Source organism: Bos indicus x Bos taurus, chromosome 28, assembly GCF_003369695.1.
Source record: "Bos indicus x Bos taurus breed Angus x Brahman F1 hybrid chromosome 28, Bos_hybrid_MaternalHap_v2.0, whole genome shotgun sequence".
In the NCBI taxonomy this organism is placed as follows: domain Eukaryota; kingdom Metazoa; phylum Chordata; class Mammalia; order Artiodactyla; family Bovidae; genus Bos; species Bos indicus x Bos taurus.
The window spans coordinates 33,122,785-33,142,727 of NC_040103.1; the positions used below are offsets into that span (position 1 = coordinate 33,122,785).

At 50.1% G+C, this 19,943-nt stretch overlaps 1 protein-coding gene across 1 annotated transcript in view; it reads right to left on the reverse strand.

Annotated features, from left to right (window-relative positions):
- The window catches only part of KCNMA1 (potassium calcium-activated channel subfamily M alpha 1), a 771,888-nt gene that overhangs the window by 540,989 nt on the left and 210,956 nt on the right, over positions 1-19,943 (reverse strand). The window contains 1 exon segment of the mRNA XM_027530425.1: positions 4,479-4,640. Within this exon segment, the coding sequence (XP_027386226.1) occupies positions 4,479-4,640 (162 nt within the window).

A 19,943-nucleotide genomic window follows, 5' to 3' on the forward strand; every position in this document is an offset into this window, starting at 1 on the left:
TTCAAGACAAACACAGCTTTGGGTTCTGAGAAGGGAGAGCTGCTTCCCCTCGCACGCTGAGACTGCAGTATGAAATCTCTTTCCTGCTCAGAGCAAGGACCTGCCGTCCCTAAAGGAGAGGCCTGCTCTGAAGGTGCCGCCTGTACTCAGAGCTTCCTGCTCTCTGGGCAGTGGGACTGATCCACCCTGAGCACACCTGAGCAGCCCAGGCCACCTTTTCTCCCAAGACATCTTCAGAAAGCAGCTGGCCTCATGGGCAGTCCCAGCCAAGAAGGCCTGAGCATGCCATGCTAGTCCACGCAAATGTTAGGAGCATCAGAACAAGCAGCCTCAGGACCTAACTGGGCTCAGAGACAGTCATGTCACAGCCAAAGCAACAGACAACAGTGGCTTCAAAAGAAGGCATTATCTTCAGATGGGAAGTGATGACACGGGAAGAGCACTGGATGGGGAGTCTGGAGGCCTGCAAGTACCAGCCTGGCCCTGTCACTTCACTGCCCTTCCTAGGCCTTGATTTTCTCAACTGTAAAATGGACATAAATTCACTGATAAGACTGGCTCCGTGCCTTCCTCATCATGCACCCCTATAACAAAATGGGAGCTAAAGAACAAATTCAAGACTGTCCTTGCCCTTCAATCTGATCACAACATTTAGGGCTTAGCACAGTGCCTGGCTCCCGACAGGCTCTCAGTAACGTCGTTGTCAGCAGTAGTATCTGACTTTAAAAAAAAAACAAAACACATGATTACATTGACATGAAATGCCCAGTATATGCAAATCCATAGAGATAGAAAGTACATTAGTAGTTGCTAGGGGCTGGGGATAAGGAAATGGAGAGTGACTGCTAAAATAGGGTAAAGGGTTTCCTTTCAGGGTGATGACAATTAGATAGCAGTGAAAATAATGCTCAATAAAAATGGGAAAAACCCTCAATAATAACAAATCAATTAGAAATGGGCAAAATATTTGAATAGAAACTTCACTTGACATATACTGATGGCAATAAAGACATGGAAAGATGATATTTAAACATGGGTAGCCAAGATCTTCCGGAGAAGGCAACAATGGTGGGCTGCTGTCTATGGGGTCACACAGAGTCGGATACGACTGAAGCAACTTAGCAGCAGCAGCCAAGATCTTCAGGGGATCTTCCCCACCAAGGGATCAAACCTGGGTCTCCTACATTGCAGGCAGATTCTTTACCATCTGAGCCACCAGGGAAGCCCCAAACATAGGGAAGTACAAACTAAAACCACACTTAGATATCACTACACACTGCTTAGAATGCTATAATTTTTAAAACGAACTGATATTACCAAGTACCAGCAGGGATGAAAAACAACCAGAACATTCATACAGTCCTGGTAGGTACAGCTAATTTGATAGTTTCTTGCAAACTTAAACTTACCAGAAAACAGAACAATTCAATTCCCAGATATTTACCAAACTGAAATCAAAAATCATATACCCATAAAAATCTGAAGTAAAAGTAGAAACAACCCAAGCTGGTAGATGGAAATACAAACTGTGATGCATCCCAAAAATGGATGGTTCCAGTCCAAAGTCCTCAGCTCAGCGTCTGAAGAGCTGACAAGCTGTCTCCAACCCACGTTCCCAGTCTCACTGCCCCTCAGGTGCCTCTGTATTGCCAGCTCCAGCCTCACTGCCAGCACACCATGCCCCTGATCTTCTCCTGCTGCTCCCTCACTGTGCAATCGTTTCCTCTCCTTTAACTTTTCAGGATCCTAACTCACATTGCCAAGCTCCACTCAAATGCTTTCTGTTTTATTAGGCATCCTTCTCAGCTCCTGGCCCACTAAGTAGTCCCTGTTTTCAAGCTCAGCTATGTTTTTCTTTTTTATATTGTCTCTATCATCCAATGTGCTCAGTTCACTTTGAAATAGACGTTTCAGCTCAAAGGCTTTCCCTCCAATGAAGCCCTGTGAATTCTTCCTTGACTCCCTGCTTCCCCACACTCAGCCTCTCCACCACAGACACACTCACACAATATTTGTATTCAAAACATTTCTCCTCCAGAAATCCCTTCAATACCTTCCAACCATGCTGCGATGGAATTAGGATTATTCATTATTTTTCACAGAGATGATAAAACACTGGGCCTAAAGTTGGTGCTCAGTATCTCTTAGCTGATGAAGATAGACAGAATGGTCCTAAGGGACCACACTGAAGCAGCAGGCCCCACACTGTGCGACCGCGCTGTCTGCGGTTCCCTCACCCTCTCACTGTTCCTCTCACTGTTCCTCTCATTGTACTATACATGAACAATGCACTACTTCCATTTCAACCCAGGTGAACGCACAGACCCAGACTCCAACCTTAAATTTCCCACACAGAATCTACTCACACACAAGTGTGAAAAAATAACAGAGACTTTACTGAAGACTCTAGAGGGGAGATGAGGGTGATGGTCAGACAACACAACCCATAACAAGCCACCTTCAATTCCTGACGAGACACTCAGGGCTTCCCAGGAGAGCCTAAGTCCCACCAACCCAGACCACCCACCTCCCATCTTCCTCCACACAGCAACTGGCCTCACCAGCTTCTCTCTCCTCCTTTCCATAATCCCAGCTTTAAATTTTCCCACTTTCTATTTTGCTGCTGCTGCTAAGTTGCTTCAGTAGTGTCTGACTCTGCGAGACTCCATAGACGGCAGCCCATCAGGCTCCTCCGTCCTTGGGATTCTTTTTGCTACTACTTAACAATAACATACGGAGAAGGCAATGGCACCCCACTCCAGTACTCTTGCCTGGAAAATCCCATGGATGGAGGAGCCTGGTAGGCTGCAGTCCATGGGGTTGAGAAGAGTCGGACACGACTGAGCGACTTCACTTTCACTTTCACTTTTCACTTTCCTGCATTGGAGAAGGAAATGGCAACCCACTCCAGTGTTCTTGCCTGGAGAATCCCAGGGATGGGGGAACCTGGTGGCTGCCGTCTATGGGGTCGCACAGAGTCGGACACGACTGAAGTGACTTAGCAGCAGCAGCAACAATAACATAATCTATGACTCCATAACCAGATTCTTCAGAAGGCACAGCTCCTGGTGGTCCCTCAGTTAACAGAGCCCTGTCCTCCTTGAAGGCTGTTTGGCCACCAGTTTGGTGACTTGAACATGACATTTAGTGACTTACTCCTTTCCTCAAGCAGTGAGTGCGAGACTTATCAAAAATATAATGTAGAGTTCTCCCCAAGGATTCTGATGGGTGAAATTTCACCGTCTCCCAACATCTGTGGTCACCTTCTCACTGAGTTTTTGCCATGAAACATCAAGAGTGACGGCATCTACCTTTCAGCATCCTTGCCTGATCTCTGATACTCCCCAGCCACCAGGACATCCCCATTCATTCTATGTCTAAGCCAAATGACTCTTGACTGAGCCCCAGCATCAGGACAAGGAAAGAGGGCCCATACAAAACAGCTTCCAGAATCACAGGGAGTTATTTAGAATGTCACATCCTTCTCAAGGAAAACTCTTGACTCATCAGACCCAAGGAAGCTGGTGGTCAGGGCTACCCAGGGAAGAAGCCCAACCACAGCATGAGCCTGGCCTGACCAGGTGACCAGCTCATGTCTGTTTACCCACAACTTTCCCAGTCTTTGCACCAAAAGAACCATGTCCCAGGTTCCCCAGGCAAACAGGGATTACTGGTCACTGCAGGCTTGTTCCACCCACAATACTTGCCAAGAACCAGGAGCTCATGAGGCCAGTTAACGAAGCCTAGCTCCACACAAGCAGATCAGAGAGAATGCAGTAAGTGCACAGAGAAGGGGAAGGATGAGCCTAGGCTGCAGGTGGGGCTGAAACAGCCATCTCAGAAATAAGGTCACACAAGCAATGCTCCAAGCATGGGACCAGCGGTCACAGGTGGGCTGCTGGTGAGTTTCATCACCAGCATGACCGAGGGTTTCTAACATGGGCATGATTCTGATCATATAGGGCAGGATTTCTGAAAATTATGGTGGCCAGAGGACAATAGTCACATCTTCAGAAGGCCACCAAACACACACATGCACACCTGTGCATGTGCAAGCAAACACATACACTCAGAACTCACCAGATCCCATATCATAGAGCCTCTGCAGAATTCCGAGCACACATTTCTCTGATCCTTCCTTCTCACCAAGATAGTCAAGCTGTGTGTGTGTGTCTGTGTGTGTACTGTGTGAGAGTGCACACCTACTCTGCTAGCAGAGGAAATGCTCTACATTCTCCCCAACAGGCCCTCTCTGCCCCACATGCTGGCTCACTCTGCAAATCCCCCCCACAGACCACTGGCTCAGATGTGCACAAAGAGGCCAGTCTCTCCATGATCCCATATAAGCGCTCTTCACCCCCGCCTCACAACAGCCAATGGTCTGGAGAAGACGGAGTGAAACACCACATCCCCATAAAAGCAGAGATCGTGGGCCAGACAGCAGGCCCCCTCATGTGAGGAGGGGGCCAGGGACTCACCAGGACTCTGCCAGTCAGCGTCTGGGCAGATATCATCACCCCCGCCCAGTCTTTCACGGAGGTCATCCAGCCGACCTCGGCTGCCACCGTCTCCTCTTTTTCATCCACTGGCTTGAGAGTGCCATCTGCCTGGCTTGAGCCATTGTTAATCTTCTGGGCCTCCTGGCAAGAGAGAGAACAAGGATTGAGATGTGGGCACCAAGAGGATTTAAAAAACATATTCTACCCAAAGAATTAAAGCCAGACGGACCCCTGCTGAGGTGGACCTGGTTTGAAGGTACAGAGGTCAGCAAGAAGGGATGGATTATGGCTTTGATTGTTCTTTTAAATCTTTTTTTAAAAAGAATCTTTCCTTTGTTTCCTCTTAAACTATTTTTGTGAAAGAAAGAATGAAATTATTCTCTTTCCATTTTAAAGAAAAAAAAAAAAATCAAAAAGCTCAGGAGAGAAACCATCCTGTCTAGGATGAGAGTGGCCAGGAAGAAAGTGAAGTCGGCATTCTGTAATCTCTACCTGCCCAGCCTTCATACCCTTCTTACAACTACACTCTATTTTCCGAAGGAAATCTCCACCTTCTCATTCAGTCTGCATGGTTCAAAAGGGACTAAAGGTATACACTGTCTCCAGGAATGGAGGCTGGTCAATCAGACCAGTCTATCCCTTTGGCAATAGCAGTTGGGCCAAGGATGGTTATATGAATTATGCCAACCCAATACAACTCAAGCCTGTGATTTTGCTGAAAAGAGTAAGAAAGGTTACCCTTCTCTGAGAATGAAGCTAACACAGAGGAAACTAGAAGAAATGGTAGAATACTAATATCATCATTGGAACACCTGGATCCAGCGGCACCTGAAATCCACTGCAGACTTTCTTAGACAGGAGACAGTAAATTCCCCTTCGTGGCTAAAAATGTGCTTGAGGAAACAAGGCTGACCTCATCAGATAACTGAGCCTCACATGAGGCCCTAAACTGTATGCTTTTGTACGCGCTGTGTCCTCTGCCTAGAATACTCTTCTCCCACCAAGGATCATGGCTTACCCCCTCACCTCCCTCAAGTCTTTGCTTCATATATGACCTTTTCAATCATTCTTCTCTGGCTACTCTTTCAAAATTCCAACTATCTTCTAATGATGCTGCCTTTCTGCTTTATTTTTCTACAACGCATCTAAAACTTGTAACACACTCCGTAGATTTCTTACTTATTTCTTTTATAGTCTGCATCCTCCAACTGCTGAATCCTGAGTGCCCAACAGAGAGCCTGGTGTACAGCTGGCTTAATAAACATGAATGAAAGAGTAAAAGGGGTTATGCATGTCAGCCCCTCACTGACTACAGAGCCTGGGCTTAAGGGCTGCCAAGTAAAATACAGGAAACCCAGCAAAACCTGAATTTCAAATAAACAACAAATAATTTTTCAGTTTAAGTATGTAAAGATTTTAACCCTGAATATTCACTGGAAGGACTAATGCCAAAGTTCCAATAGTGTCCACCTGCTGGAGAAGACTCTTAAGAGCCCCTTGGACTGCAAGGAGATCCAACCAGTCCATTCTGAAGGAGATCAGTCCTGGGATTTCTTTGGAAGGAATGATGCTGAAGCTGAAACTCCAGTACTTTGGCCACCTCATGCGAAGAGTTGACTCATTGGAAAAGACTCTGATGCTGGGAGGGATTGGGGGCAGGAGGAGAAGGGGATGACAGAGGATGAGATGGCTGGATGGCATCACTGACTCGATGGACGTGAGTCTGAGTGAACTCTGGGAATTGGTGATGGACAGGGAGGCCTGGTGTGCTGCAATTTATGGGGTCGCAAAGAGTTGGACACGACTGAGCGACTGATCTGATCTGATCTGATGCAAAGAGCTGACTCACTAGAAAAGACGCCGATGCTGGGAAAGATTGAGGGTAAGAGGAGAAGGGGGCGACAGAGGATGAGATAGTTGGATGGCAACACTGACTCAACAGACATGAGTTTGAGCAAACTCAGGGAGATAGTAAAGGACAGGAAAGCCTGGTGTGCTGCATGTTCACGGGGTTGCAAAGAGTCAGACGTGATTTAGGGACTGAATAACAACAAAATATTGCATGGGAATACTTATACTTAAAACACATTCATTTAAAATTAAATTAAAATTTAAATTTAACTAGGCCCCCTACTCAAATAACCACTAAGGTTATTTTTGCAGACATAGATGTTTCAAAAAGATGTCAGCAAAATTATGTTCATCATTTATTTATTATTATTATTTTTTTACTTTACAATATTGTATTGGTTTTGCCATACATCAACATGCATCCGCCACGGGTGTACACGTGTTCCCCATCTTGAACCCCACTCCCACTTCCCTCCCCATACCGTCCCTCTGGGTCATCCCATTGCACCAGCCCCAAGCTTCCTGTGTCCTGCATCAAACCTGGACTGTCAATTCGTTTCTTATATGATATTATACATGTTTCAATGCCATTCTCCCAAATCATCCCCCCCTCCCTCTCCCACAGAGTCCAAAGACTGTTCTATACATCTGTGTCTCTTAAAATGCTAGAATCCATTAATAAAACAAACTGACCCTGGGGATCATTGTAAATTGGAGTGAGGAGGAAAACCCGAAGGCAGAGGTAAAAATCTTTGTCTGTGGTGAGGGGGTGGAACAGAGGGAGGAAAGAAGAGCTGGGAGGCACTGAATGAGTCATCCTCCTGGGGACTTGTAGGCAGGCAGGAAGCTGCTCCTGACGCTTGGTTCTCCCCCGCCAGCCACCCCTGACTCAGGGCGTTGGGAAGACAGACTGAGCATCAGTTATACCAGGCATTCATGCTTAATTTCCAAGTGTACTGGGCTCCCCAGCACGGGAACGATCCAAAAGGAGCCCTGGGGTGGGGGCACAGGGTGGGTATATTTGGGGGCTGTTTGATGATGTCTTTGGAGACAGCTACCCAAGCCACCTGAGGCCAATCCCAATGGCCTGTTAGGGCCCTGAGTGTTGGCCATATGGAGGCTGCACAGGTGGGTGCCCAGGAGGAGACAGAGACCCTGATCCAGGGGCAACCTCTAGTAACTGAAGGTGTAGATTCAGCCACTCTGCCTCACGGGCCTTCTTTGGAAGACTGCCTGCCCTCTAGGTGTTGCTGGGATTAAACAGTGCCCAACGGCACACGACAGCACATGTTTTATTATCTACTCTCACCGCTTCCTGTGCCTCCTGGAACCACAGACCCTCGAGCAGTGGTTCTTAAACTTCAAGGGTATCACCTGGAGAGCTTGTGGAGAAACAGTGCTGAGGGACTCGTCTGGCGGCCCAGTGGTTAAGAGTCCACACTCCCAACACAGAGGGCCTCGGTTCAATCCCTGGTCAGGGAACTAGACCCCACGTGCTCCAGCTAAAGATCCCTCATGCCACAGTGAAGACGGAAGATCCCTGTGCCACAACTCAGGCCCGGTGCAGCTACAGTGGTGGGCCCCACTCCCAAACCCCCCTTTCCAACAAGTCCCAGAGAATGCTGATGCAGCTGGTCTGGGAACCCCAGGGTGAGAACCACTGCTTCTAATCACTCTGGCCTGACTCGATCATCCCTGCCCTGATGTGAACTGAAATGTGCATCTTAACCCCCAGCTTGATCCCAGCTTCTCCCTCTGCCCACACAGGGAAGAGATTAGGGCAAGGTCCTCAGATTAGAGGCTTGTGTCTCCTTTTGAGCAGTGCCTCCTAGAGACATTTCTGAACTAGTCCAGGGCCACGACCTGGAGGACTAGCTAGCTCTCTGCTCCTCGATCCTGGGGTACAGATCCCCAGCCACTGGCTGACTCTGGAGGAGGCAATCGGCATGCAAGATGCTGGGAGGCAGGGAGTCCTCCCCAGACCCAGTGGTTTCACTGCATCAATAATTCACGGCACAAGAGGTATACGGCAGATAACGCTCTCATGCCAGCCCGCTTACCTATTGTTTTACAAGGCATTCATTATTTTAATTACTTTATGATATGAAAGGAAAAACACAGACTAAAGGGAGATAATAGTCTCATTATTACTTGCTTACACTACATGTTGTGAGCATAATTACGTGTGGGAGACAGGACTTGAGGGGGCGATGGTTGGGGGAGCAGGGAGATGGGAACACCACAAAGTCTGATTCTAGGCTGCCAGGTTAGTGTCCTTGGCCTGAAGGGAAAGTCCTTCTGCACCTCTGACCTCACTCTGGCCAAAGCTTCAAGAGCAGGTATAATCCCTGCTCCAGAGAAAGGGGGCAGAGGCCCAGAGAAGTGGCCTTGTTGGGTACGTATAGGGGTGGGAGTTGGGGGGAGCGGAATGGTAAGGAGCAGAGTCCAATACAATAGTGATTGACCATCATTCATCAAGCCAGAGCTGGGTGGCGGAAACTAAAAATTAAGTGTCTTCTCTGCATTATCTTCCTTAGACCTGGCAGGTGAAATTATCCCCATTTTACAGACAGGCCAATGGAGAGCAGGTATTTATCAAGGGAAAGGTCACAGAGCCTGAGAACTCCAGCAAACCCATCTGGACTTAGGTCTGCTCTGCCACATAAAGCTGGCTACCTCGGGCATGTTAGCCCACAAGTCTCAGCCTTCCTCCGTGTAAAATGGGGACTGCCCGGCAGACCCCAGGAAGGCGGTGGCAAAGCTTATGTGAGATAAGCAGTGCACAGCAGTTAGCACAGGGCTAGGGGTGTGGTAGTTAGAGCTGGCGTGGCTGAGCACCCGCTGACGGGACAGGCTGGCTCCAAGGGTATTCAGTGCACTCAAAACTAAAGCATCAATTGGAGGCCCTGGGAGGGACACCAGACCATAGTGAAAACTTAATAATTACAGAAGATAAACCAGTATAGGTTCTAACAGCTATGAGGCTTGAACTAGGAAATGAGCCCCCAGGAGATAAGGCACCCAACTTGTGGAGGTTCCAGCAAGAGCTGTGTGGCACTCCCCCGGGACAGCGGAAGCCCAGATTCCTACACAGGCAGCCCCGGACCCAGTGACCTCTCAGATCCCTCTACGCTCCGTTAGATCAACCGCCCTTGTGATGAGGAAACTGAGGACCAGAGAGAGGCGGGCCCCTGGGTCCCAGGACACTGCTCTCTCTCCTGTGCTCCACGACAGGGAATGGGGCTTTGTTCTGAACGGCAGAGTGGGTGTCCTTCCATCCTCACGCCTTCCACCTGCCACTGCAGAGAAGGACCCAGTCCCTCTGCTAGGAGGACTCAAGCTGGGCCAGACAGGCTCCCCCTGGTGTCAGGAGTGAGCTGGCCCTGATCCCTGCTCCCCCTCCAAGAAATCATGGTGAGGTGGGGTGGAGTATGATAGGGGTGGTGAATGTGTGTGTAAGAGAGAGAACTCCGCCAGCTACAGGCTCCAACTACCCTAGCCTCAGAAAGATCATGAGATTTTCTAGAATGAAGAAAAGGGTGCCTTGGCGGGAAGAGAGAAACAGGAGGAAGGAGAAGCAAAAAACAAACAAAAAAAAGACCAGGTGGTTCCTGGGGGTGTCCTGGAAGGTGGAGGTCAGGCCACAGCCACACACCCCCCACCGACCCAAGGAAGGGGCTCCTTTTTGCCCTTTCTCCCACCAGAGTCTTGTGTAAAAGAAGCCACAGCTTCTGGGGGCAACACAGGGCAGTTCTAATCTCAGTGCCTGGACTAAAGGACAGGGCAGGCTGCCTCCAGGAGGCTGGAGGGACCCTGGGGAACAGAGTAGCTGGCAGCCCCCTGCCATCACACGCCCACACAGGCAGCTCTCAGCTCTCATGGCCTGGGCCTGGGCACGCGGCCTCACCCCTCCTATGCCCCCTGCGGCCAACAGCCTGACTGGACCACAGTCACCCGCACAATATTCACTGTCCAAAGCACGTATCTGTTAGATGATTGGGCATTTCCCGCAAACCATCGGGTCAAAGACCAAAGCCTGACAAGGGACCTCAGCCGTGCCTTTGGATGCCAACCCCGTCATGGAATGGATGAGAACACAGAGTGCCTGGGGGGTGGGGATGGTCCACGGGCCGTTGCCCAGTGCCACCCTGCCCCACTCCGTATCCACCGAGCCAAGACACACCCCGCAGCTAGCTCTATTTCCCTTCCCTCTTGTTGCTCCTGACAGGATGATTCTGCCGCATCTAGCCCAGGGAACCCAGCACTCCCAAGCAGATCCTTGCCCTGCCAGCCTGCAATCTGGAGTCCTCGTGTTCCTAGGACTGCAGAAATCTCCACCTAGTCTGATGTGGGGGCCCCACAGGGCAACACTTCTCATCTTCAAGGGGCTCAGCTTTCCCCAGCAGTGGGAGTTGCCCAGGCCCAGCAAGGGAGAGCAGGCCTGAGCTAATCCCAGGACCCCATTGCTTCTGGTCCTCTGGTCCCGGTTGTCTCTCTCTCATCCTTCCCACATTGAACCCAGTATACTGGGAGCCTTGAGTCTTCTGTGTGGTAAGAAGAGCTCTGAGCATCAAAAGATCCTCAAGTCCAGCTTTTCTGGATGGCCTTGGACAAGCCATTTCATTTCTCAAAACCCCTTCTGTAAACACGGATGTGTCCTGCCATATAATCTGGTCAGGCGGCATCCAGCACTTTCTGAAAGTTCCTTCATCTTTTTTATGAAGGGCGGGCAAGGATGGCATCAAGGCTCAACTCTCAGATACCCGCCTATCACGGGCAGGGCCTGGTTATCTCCCTGGGCACAAACAGGATGTTGGCACTGACAGGTCCTGCCAGCTGGCCTGCTGTGCTGGCCACACCCTCCCTGGGAGCCTCGGCCACACCTGCTTCTGCTTAGCTGGACTCAATCACCTCTAGGTGCCAGGTGCCAAGGCCACCCTGGGCACCACACCTGCTGGCTGACTGCCTCGGGGAGGGAGGAAAATTCCAGAGTCCCCTTGCTCATCCCTGCTGAGGCCACCTACCCACTGCAAAGCTCCAAGTCTGTCTTGGGTTTAGTTAACATTTCAGTTGGATCTAGGAAGTTGTTTAACCAGTGATTGTCAGGGAGAAAAGCTATGCTTCAAAACGTAAGTCCTTCTCATCCCACTCAGAGGACAAGTCAGAGACGTCACACAGTCCAACCCACCCGATCTGGCCCGCTTCTGCCGTCATCCTACAAGCCTCCCACTCACCCCCTCGCTCGCTCAGCTTCACTGGCCTCTTTGTGCTGGCAGAAGGTTCTAGGCCCACTACCAGCTGGGGCTGATGGCACTGGCTGACTCCCAACACCCACCCCAGATAGCCACGGCTGCTCCCTCCCTTATTATTCATTCAAATCTTCAACCCATCACTGAGAACTCTCTTGCCACCCCCTTGAAGGTGACACCCCACCCCCCCACCAGTCCCCTACTCCATCACCCCCATCTACGGCCCTTGCCTTCCCGAGGATTTCCTCCACCATCTGGTAGCTGGCACACTGCAATCATGACTTGGTTACAAGCTCCACGAGGGAAGCATTTCTGTCTCTTTTGTTCACGGCTGTGTCCTCAACAATGAAACATTATAAGCTCAGTAAGTAAGCACTTGATGCACCTTGGTGAAAGGTAGGAAGGAAGGCTGAAGGGAGAGGGGAGGGAAGGAGGGAGGGAGGCCAGAAGGAGATAAATGAGGGACAGAGGGAGAGCTGTAGCAGATGGGAAGTCAGTCATCAGCAAGCACAATATCTAGAACAAATAATATTACTAATAAGTAAGGACGATAATACTCAGAAACAATACCACTGTTTCTAAACATCATCACCATGACTCTACAAGGCAGGTTTCAATGCACTCATTTGCAGACAAGGGCTTAATCAGCTGGCCCAGGAAGATACAGTCGGAATTTAAACCCAGCTGTCTGACACCAAAAAGAGACAAGCACCTGAGCTGACTTCCTCTCAAGGATAATGTGTGCGGAAGGATTATGGACTGTTGCGAAGGGCCCAGGAGAGGTTTGTTACCATCAGAACACTCAGTTTGGCCGACGTCTGGGTACTGCGTGTACCACAGAGACCCTTCTTCAAGGCTCCTGTGCCTTAAGAGGACGGTTAAATCAAGAACAGAGGAACATGGTTCCTTTCTTGGCCAAGAACCAGCTTGGAGCCCTAAATCACCCTTCATGGAGCAGAGTGTCAGATGGGAAATAAAGGTGGCTGAGTTGACAGGTTGCGAGCCCTCCTGCTAAGCACTGAGGTTCTCTATGCAAATGCTGCCAGAGGAGGAGACACCTTCTCTTGTGCAGTCTGCATCCCTAATAGGGCAACCTGGCCTGATGCTGCCAGGCCTGGAGAGCCTCTGGGGCGGGGCATTGTCCAGGACCAGAGCACTTCCCATCCCTGGGAGTCCCATTCTGGACCTCTCTCTGTCCAGGGCTGGTGCTATGGAGTACTTCCTGGGTGCTCAACATCCAGAAGGCTGTGGGGGAAGGGAGGACCCAGAAACCTCCATCTGCCCTCCCCTCACGTCTCATAATCCCACTTCATCCTCGCATTTCCCTGGTCGACATCAGAAAGCCATTTCTCCTGAGCCTGCATTGATGGATCCTGCTTCAGTCTGCCTGGAACCCCCGCCCTCACTCTTCCCCAGCAGCAGTCCTCTGCCCCTCCATGCCCTCTCTCACAAAGGAAAACTGAGCCAGCAGCCTGGCAGGCAGCTGCCCTCAGCTGAGCACAAAGTAGGAATCCAGAAATCCTTGTCTCCTGTCAGAGGGATGGTAGCAAGGCTCAGACAGTAAAGAATCCACCTGCAGTGCGGGAGACCTGGGTTGGGAAGATCCCCTGGAGGAGGGCATGGCAACCCACTCCAATATTCTTGCCTGGAGAATCCCCATGGAAAGAGGAGCCTGGAGGGCTACAGTTCATGGGGTCACAAAGAATTGGACACGACTGAGCAACTAAGCACAGCACAGCAAGGCCAAGGGCTCTGGGATATGAGTTAGGAAGCCTGTATTCTAGCCCTGGCTTCGCCAGGCACAGGAGGTGTGGCCTTGACCAGCCACCCAACCTCTCTAAGCAAAGTAAACAGAGTCCCCATCTGGGAGACGATGGGGAGCGGTAGGTTAGATCCACACTTTTCTGTCCCCTAAAGGCCAGCATTGTGTGTTTGATCAGGTACCTTAGGGTGTTGGCAAGAGGCAGCCAAGAAGGCAAGGCCCCCAGGCCTTGTGAAAATCAAATCACCACGACATTGAGCATTTTCACCTATTAAGGTTCTGGGCTAGACTGCACTTGAGTGAAGGGGTTTTCTGCAGAAAAAAGAGTTTGAAATCTACTGAGTAAAAACCCATAGGCCCATTTTAGCTTTTATAAGATGCTCTGTTTCATGGTCAATGTGCTGACATCCTGTGCCACAGCCTGGCCCAAGACCCAGAAATGCCTGAACATCCACACCTATAAACCCACAGGGCTCCAGGACACCCTCACAGACTATCATCCCGTCCCTCTGCCACAGGTCTTCACCAGGCCTAAGGCTGGAGATCTGCCCTCCAGCCACTCCCACTTCTTCCAAACAACTCAAGAGGAAATTGTCTCCCACCCTCTCCTGCTGCCCCCTACAGCCTCCTTCACATTCTAGAAGGGTGGCCCAGCCGCAGGATTCTCCCAGGTACCAATAATCCTGCGTATTAGGGATTAGGCTGAATACCTCGAGCAGCTCAAGCAAATAAAGCATAACGTGGGCACCACCAGCTCGGATTTTCATAGGGTTTTGCAAAGAGAGAGGAGGAAGGAGGTGGGCACCTGAGACTGGGCAGGTGGGGGTGGAGACGAGGCAGGATTGGTTTCTGCCCTTGGGAAGTCCTAATCATCCAACCTGCCCCGGGTAGGAGGGAGCTCCCCTGCACCTTGTAGCCTCATCAGCCCCCCAGGACCCAGATGTATATGGGGCACCACATTTGTGCCAGACAGTAAAGAATCTTCCTGCAATGCAGGAGACCCAGGTTTGACCCCTGGATCAGGATGATCCCCTGGAGAAGGGAATGACAACCCACTCCAGTACTCTTGCCTGAGAAATCCCATGAGGAGCCTGGCTGCAGTTCATGGGGTCGCAGAGAGTCAGACATGACTCAGAGACTAACACTTCCACCTTCAACCGATGCAGCAGCTATTGTGTCTGTTAACTACAGGTTACATGTCCAGGGAAGGAGCAGCATGTCCACAGAAACAGCCTTCAGGAGCTTAAAAAGAAGTTCGGACAAGGCCAGTTGCTCTGGGATGTCAGAAAACCATCGCATTGCCTGGGTCTCTCTGCTGGTTGTAAGATAACTCATCGTCACGGGCATTTTTAGCTCTGGCTTCCCAGGTACCCTGTCCAGATTCACACTCCTAGGAGTCCACCTGCGCAGTGTGTGAAGACATAGGTGGTCACGGAAGGGAAAGGGTGGCAGCAGAAAAGGGCCGGATGCTCTTTAACAAGTCGCTTACCATTTTTGTGCCTCAGGCTTCCTTGCTTCCAATTCAAAGGGGCCATGGAAACACTCCCCAAGGTTCTGTCCAGCTCTGAAACCGCCTGACCTTGGCCTCTGGACCGTGAGTCCTGCGCTTCCCCGTGTCCCAGCAGTGTGAGATGCTGGGGAAGCACTGGGGTCCTTACTGGCTCTTCTCCCGTTCAGCACCGCCCACCTGTTGCCTGGGGACTGAGAGGGTCAACTGACTGTTAGGAAATCTTTGACTTCTTCTTGTCTCTACCAGCCATGTTCTCTCCTTGGCAGTCTTAGACCATCTTATTTAATCCTCACAACAATCCTGCAAGGTAGGAATGTTATGAGGCTCACAGAGGATGGGTAATTTTCAACAACACTCATCTTTTAAGTGGCAGAGGTGAAATTTAAATCCAGTCTATTCTAAGACCAAAGGCCATGTTTTTTCCCCTCTTCCTTGCTGCCTCAGGATAGGCAAAATGTACCAAGAAGAGATGGAATCTCCTTATAAAATGCTGCTTATTACTAGCATTGAAACAACTGCCTTATACCCTATGGCTTATAAACAACAGAATTGTGTAGTACAGACATCTGGTTATAATCAGCCATGTATGGATAGGGTGTTGGAAAAATGGTCTACGGGAGAGGGTGCCAGTTAGGGAATAGAGTGACCCATTAGACACTACATCCCATGGTGAGACGTGCCACACTTGTTGCTTAAAATTAATGAGTCAACCCTGAACTTTCAAGACTGATGCATCCATCTCAGCCTATACACCATGTTTGCAAAATAACGATCTCCTTCTCAATCAATCAGTTTAACAAAATGGGGACAGAGAAGTGACAGTCCAGAGTTCACTCTCTGGACCTCAGAGACTTGGAATTGGATTAGCAGAGACCTCAGCTCTGACCTCTCAGCCAGAGCGGCCGGGCTGAGCCCACAACAGCCTGCTCACATGCAAAGACACGGCGGTTGAGCTACCATACCAGTCTGAGGGCAGCCTGCCCTGTCCTGGGAGAAGGACTCAGGAACCACAGGCACAAGAAAACCACCACAGGGGCTCAAGTCAGAAGACAAAGATCACACTTGTTTTCCAGTTGAGGAATCGCTTGTAACCAGAGAAGGCAGGTCTGAGGCAGGACCAGATACTCAGAAAGATTGATAATAGATACACAATTTTCTGAATGCCTTGTATTCGCTTGGTGAATCCTGTTAACAAGACTGTAAGTTAGGCACCATTATGCCCATTCTAAAGATAAGCAACTGAGGCACTAAGGCTGTCTGCAGGGCTGTGGTTAGTACAGTCTTATAAATCCCACCAAGGCCTATATGCTCAGTACAAATCCCTTTTCCACGTAGGAAGAATCTGGTACTGTATGGGAAGGCAATCCAGAGGGACTTCTTGTTTCATGGAGAGCACTCAAACCCCTTCAAAACATGTGTTTCTTTTTTTAATGAAGTGCATCTCAGAGTCTAGATCTGTAGATGTCAGAGCCGTAAGGGACCTGAGAACATGTATAAGGCTGGTTCCTTCCCTTTAGAAAGAAGCCTAGGGTCATAGAAGGGTAGAAACTTCTTCAAGGAAACACAGCTTGTTCACTTAAAAGACTGAGTAGACCCGCCCCCCGCCCCCATGGCTAAGACACAGCACAAAAAGTGTGGCAGGCACAGGGGATCCTTGTGCCCAGAATCCACTTCCTGACTTCCCCTCATATCAGCTATACAACCCAGTACAAGTCACTCCACTTTATCCAGCATCAGTGTCCTTAACTGAACAACAGGTGTACAAACACCTTCTTCAGAGAATATCTACAAGGATCAACTGTGATGATGAATGCAAAGTAGGTGGTGAGAACGCAGTGAACAGTTTTATCAACTAAGTGCCAGAGTATGCACTTGTGTGACCTTGGACAATGACCTGCCCAAGGTTCCATAGCTAACAGAGGGCCCATCAGGATGGGAATCCAGATTTTTCTAGACAATAAACCCCATCTCTGTCTTCTTCACCAAAGTAAAGGCCAGCTTTGTTTCTAGTCAAAACAGACTGGATAAGGATAACTAAGACCCAGAGGAAATCCAAAACCTTCATTTTCACAAAAGAAGGCAGAAATCTCCATATCATAGCCCAGTTAACTTTTATGACCCATGTGAGTAGAAAAAAGGCAAATGGAATAAAAACAAGAATGTGAACTTGATTGGGAAACAACTGAATCCCATCCAAAGGTGTGGAGTTTTGACATCTGAAGGACCAGATCATCTGGTTAGGGAGGTCATGGGCTCCTCCTCTCTTCCACCTCTCCCAGCTCCTGAAAAGCAGCCCAGGGCAGTTTGGAGTATCCCCACTTTGAGAGAGGAGTTGCTGAGAGAGACAGTGGAAGGGTCAAGAGGTGCAAAGTAGAGGAAGGAAGGGAGACCGTGGCAGACTGAACATCAGGAAGAGGATCTGGCTCCCCACAGCAAAGCATTCTGCGAGGCTGGCTCTCCGGCGCTCTGGTCCCGTGGTCCCCACCCACTGGGCCACAGAGCAGCGCTGCACTGCGATGGAGTTTAAAGTGGAAAGCAGGAGCTCAGTGTAATGTGTGTGTGTGTGCCAGTGAAAAACACCCAACACTCCTCCCCAGGGGAGAAATATCCTTTTCTCTGACATGTCATCACTCCTTGCTTGGGTATTAACATGCCCTTTGAATGAAATGACAATCTAGAGCTGGCATTTGACAGGTTCTTTCTTGCTTGAAAAATAAAAAGCTGGCAACCCTCTGAAATGCTCTATGATTTTTAAAGTTTATTGAGTACCCAATGGAAACTATGGACCACTCCCCTAGTCTTCATGCTACAGATGGGAAATTCAGGCCCAGAGAGGTCATAGTGACCAGGAACCCAGGGTGTGTCTGTCACACCATACAGGGACAGCCTTGGGGCCAGGAGAGATCGGACCCAAGGGATGGAGATGAGGTCCCTCAGGGCTCTAACAGCTCAGCTGAAGCAGGTCCCGAGAGCGGAGGGAAGGGACTGCATCAGTATTCAGGGCTCAGGGCCCTACCATGGAGTCCTGAGTTCCCAGCCCCACTCTGAGTTTAGCATCCCCCCCCCCTGCTTCTACAGCAGGAAACACGCAGAACCTAAACAATCTCCCTGGAAACAGGGACCCTGTTTCTGTGGCCCCAAACCATCATTCAAAAGGCATCTGGAAAGAAAGTATTTACCATCAGAGAGCAAGTGGGATGAATTGCTGATGGCTGGTTGAACAATGCCCTCCAAGTCAACAGACAAAAGCAACGTGGAGGAAAAAGGTGAATGACTGGTGAGCAAAGTCCCTGGGAATGCCAAGGGAAGCCAATTCCTTTCATCCCCTTAGTTTGCAGCATTGTTCCTCATAGCCATTACCACTGCCCAACCTTATACCCGGGGCACTTACTCCCCTTCAGTTTCCATGACAGGGTAAGCTCCCACCCATCTCCACTAGAGGGTAAGCTCCAGGAGGGAACTGCCTTGGCCAAATCTGCTCCTTCCATATCCCCAAGACCCAGTCTTCAGGCCTGCCAGCTGCCCTCCCACTCCTAACTAAGCCCGCTCCCCCACCAGCTTTCTCTGGGAGGACCCAGTCCTCGTGACCTCTACAGCTATTCCCATCCCAGGAATGCCCTCTGCATTTCTCTCCGCCCATCTTCATTCTGCTCCATCAAGCCCCAGGAGCCCCGTGGTGCCATCTCCGGATGACAGACAGCCCTCCATGTCCTAACCCCAGTGCCCACAATCCACTCTCTCTCAACACCGCACGGGCCCTGGCTGGCAGCCTTAGCTGTCTTCTCATCCATGCATGTCAGAATGCCCCAATTAGCCTGAAAGATCCTTGAAGTCAAGGTCCATTTTTTAAGATATCCAGAGTGTGTGGCATACAGCAAGTGATGAGCAGGTATGCACGCTGAATGAGTAAAGTAAAACACGGCTTAGGAGGCGTTGGAAAAGCAGGCCCTTCCCCGGGCACCACTGACATCCTGGCCCAACCAGGCCAGTTTCCATGACTTGAAGCTTGAACAGGACTGCTGGCTCCCACACTGATGTTCCTCCGAGCAGCTACATTTTCAAATACAAACACCGAATCCCAAACAAGAATACATGTCATGGGGCTTCTGAGAGGCACATGCCTCACTAGGCACGTCAGTCAAAAAAAGATGAATGTTCTTGTTTACAAAAGGATCTGCCCCGTTCCAGGAAAATTTCCACCACAATTTAGGACCTAACCCAATATGTGCCTATAGACCTCACCGACTGAATATTTTTCCACCTATTCCGTTTGCTGAACTTGGATAGGGTTTGGCTTCAGGTCAAAAGAGCTGTTGCAATAAAGGCCACTGCCCCTGCACCAGAGCCTTTCCCAATGGGAAACATGACCCCCATTCAGGAAACCAAGGCCCAGCAAGTCAGAGAGACCTCAGGAGGCAGAGGGATGGCCAGGTGATCAGGCATACAGATACACTCAGGACCCAGTGATGTTAACAGTGTGAGGACCCAGGAGCAGATTGCTGGGGGTCTGCAGAGAGGCCTGTCTCCCTGTGCTCTGAGCTTGCACCCGCCTCGGAAGCCTGGCTGGGCTCTGAAACTCCAGCCTCCTATGCTTCTGGGTTCCCACAACCCTAGCCTGGATCTGGATTTCCAACACAGCAGCCAAATGCAAGAGAGTCTGGCCTGGCTGTTAATGTGAAATAATAACAATAATTCAACAGCCGGGGGAGAGGGGAGGGTTCTTCTATTTCTACTGTGTTCTGACAACTGCTTCTCCTTCTCCTTCTACTGCGAGTTGGGAACGACCAGCTCCCCAGCCCTGCAAAGCCTCCACTCTCCACTTGGTACCCCTGGACCCATCAATCTCCTCCCTGTGGCCTGGGACCCCTCCAACCCTGGACGTCGGGGAGAGGCTCAGCAGCTGTGAGAACCTTCTTTCTCGAAGAAGGTTTTTCCAAAATTATATCAGGTTTCCTTCTATCCCGGCTTGTCAGCGGGGGACTCTTTTGCCTAACATGGTTGAAGAATGTCTTAGAAACTGGTGTGATTCAGTCTGGCTTCAGATGAGGTTTTCCACCCAGACAGAGCACACC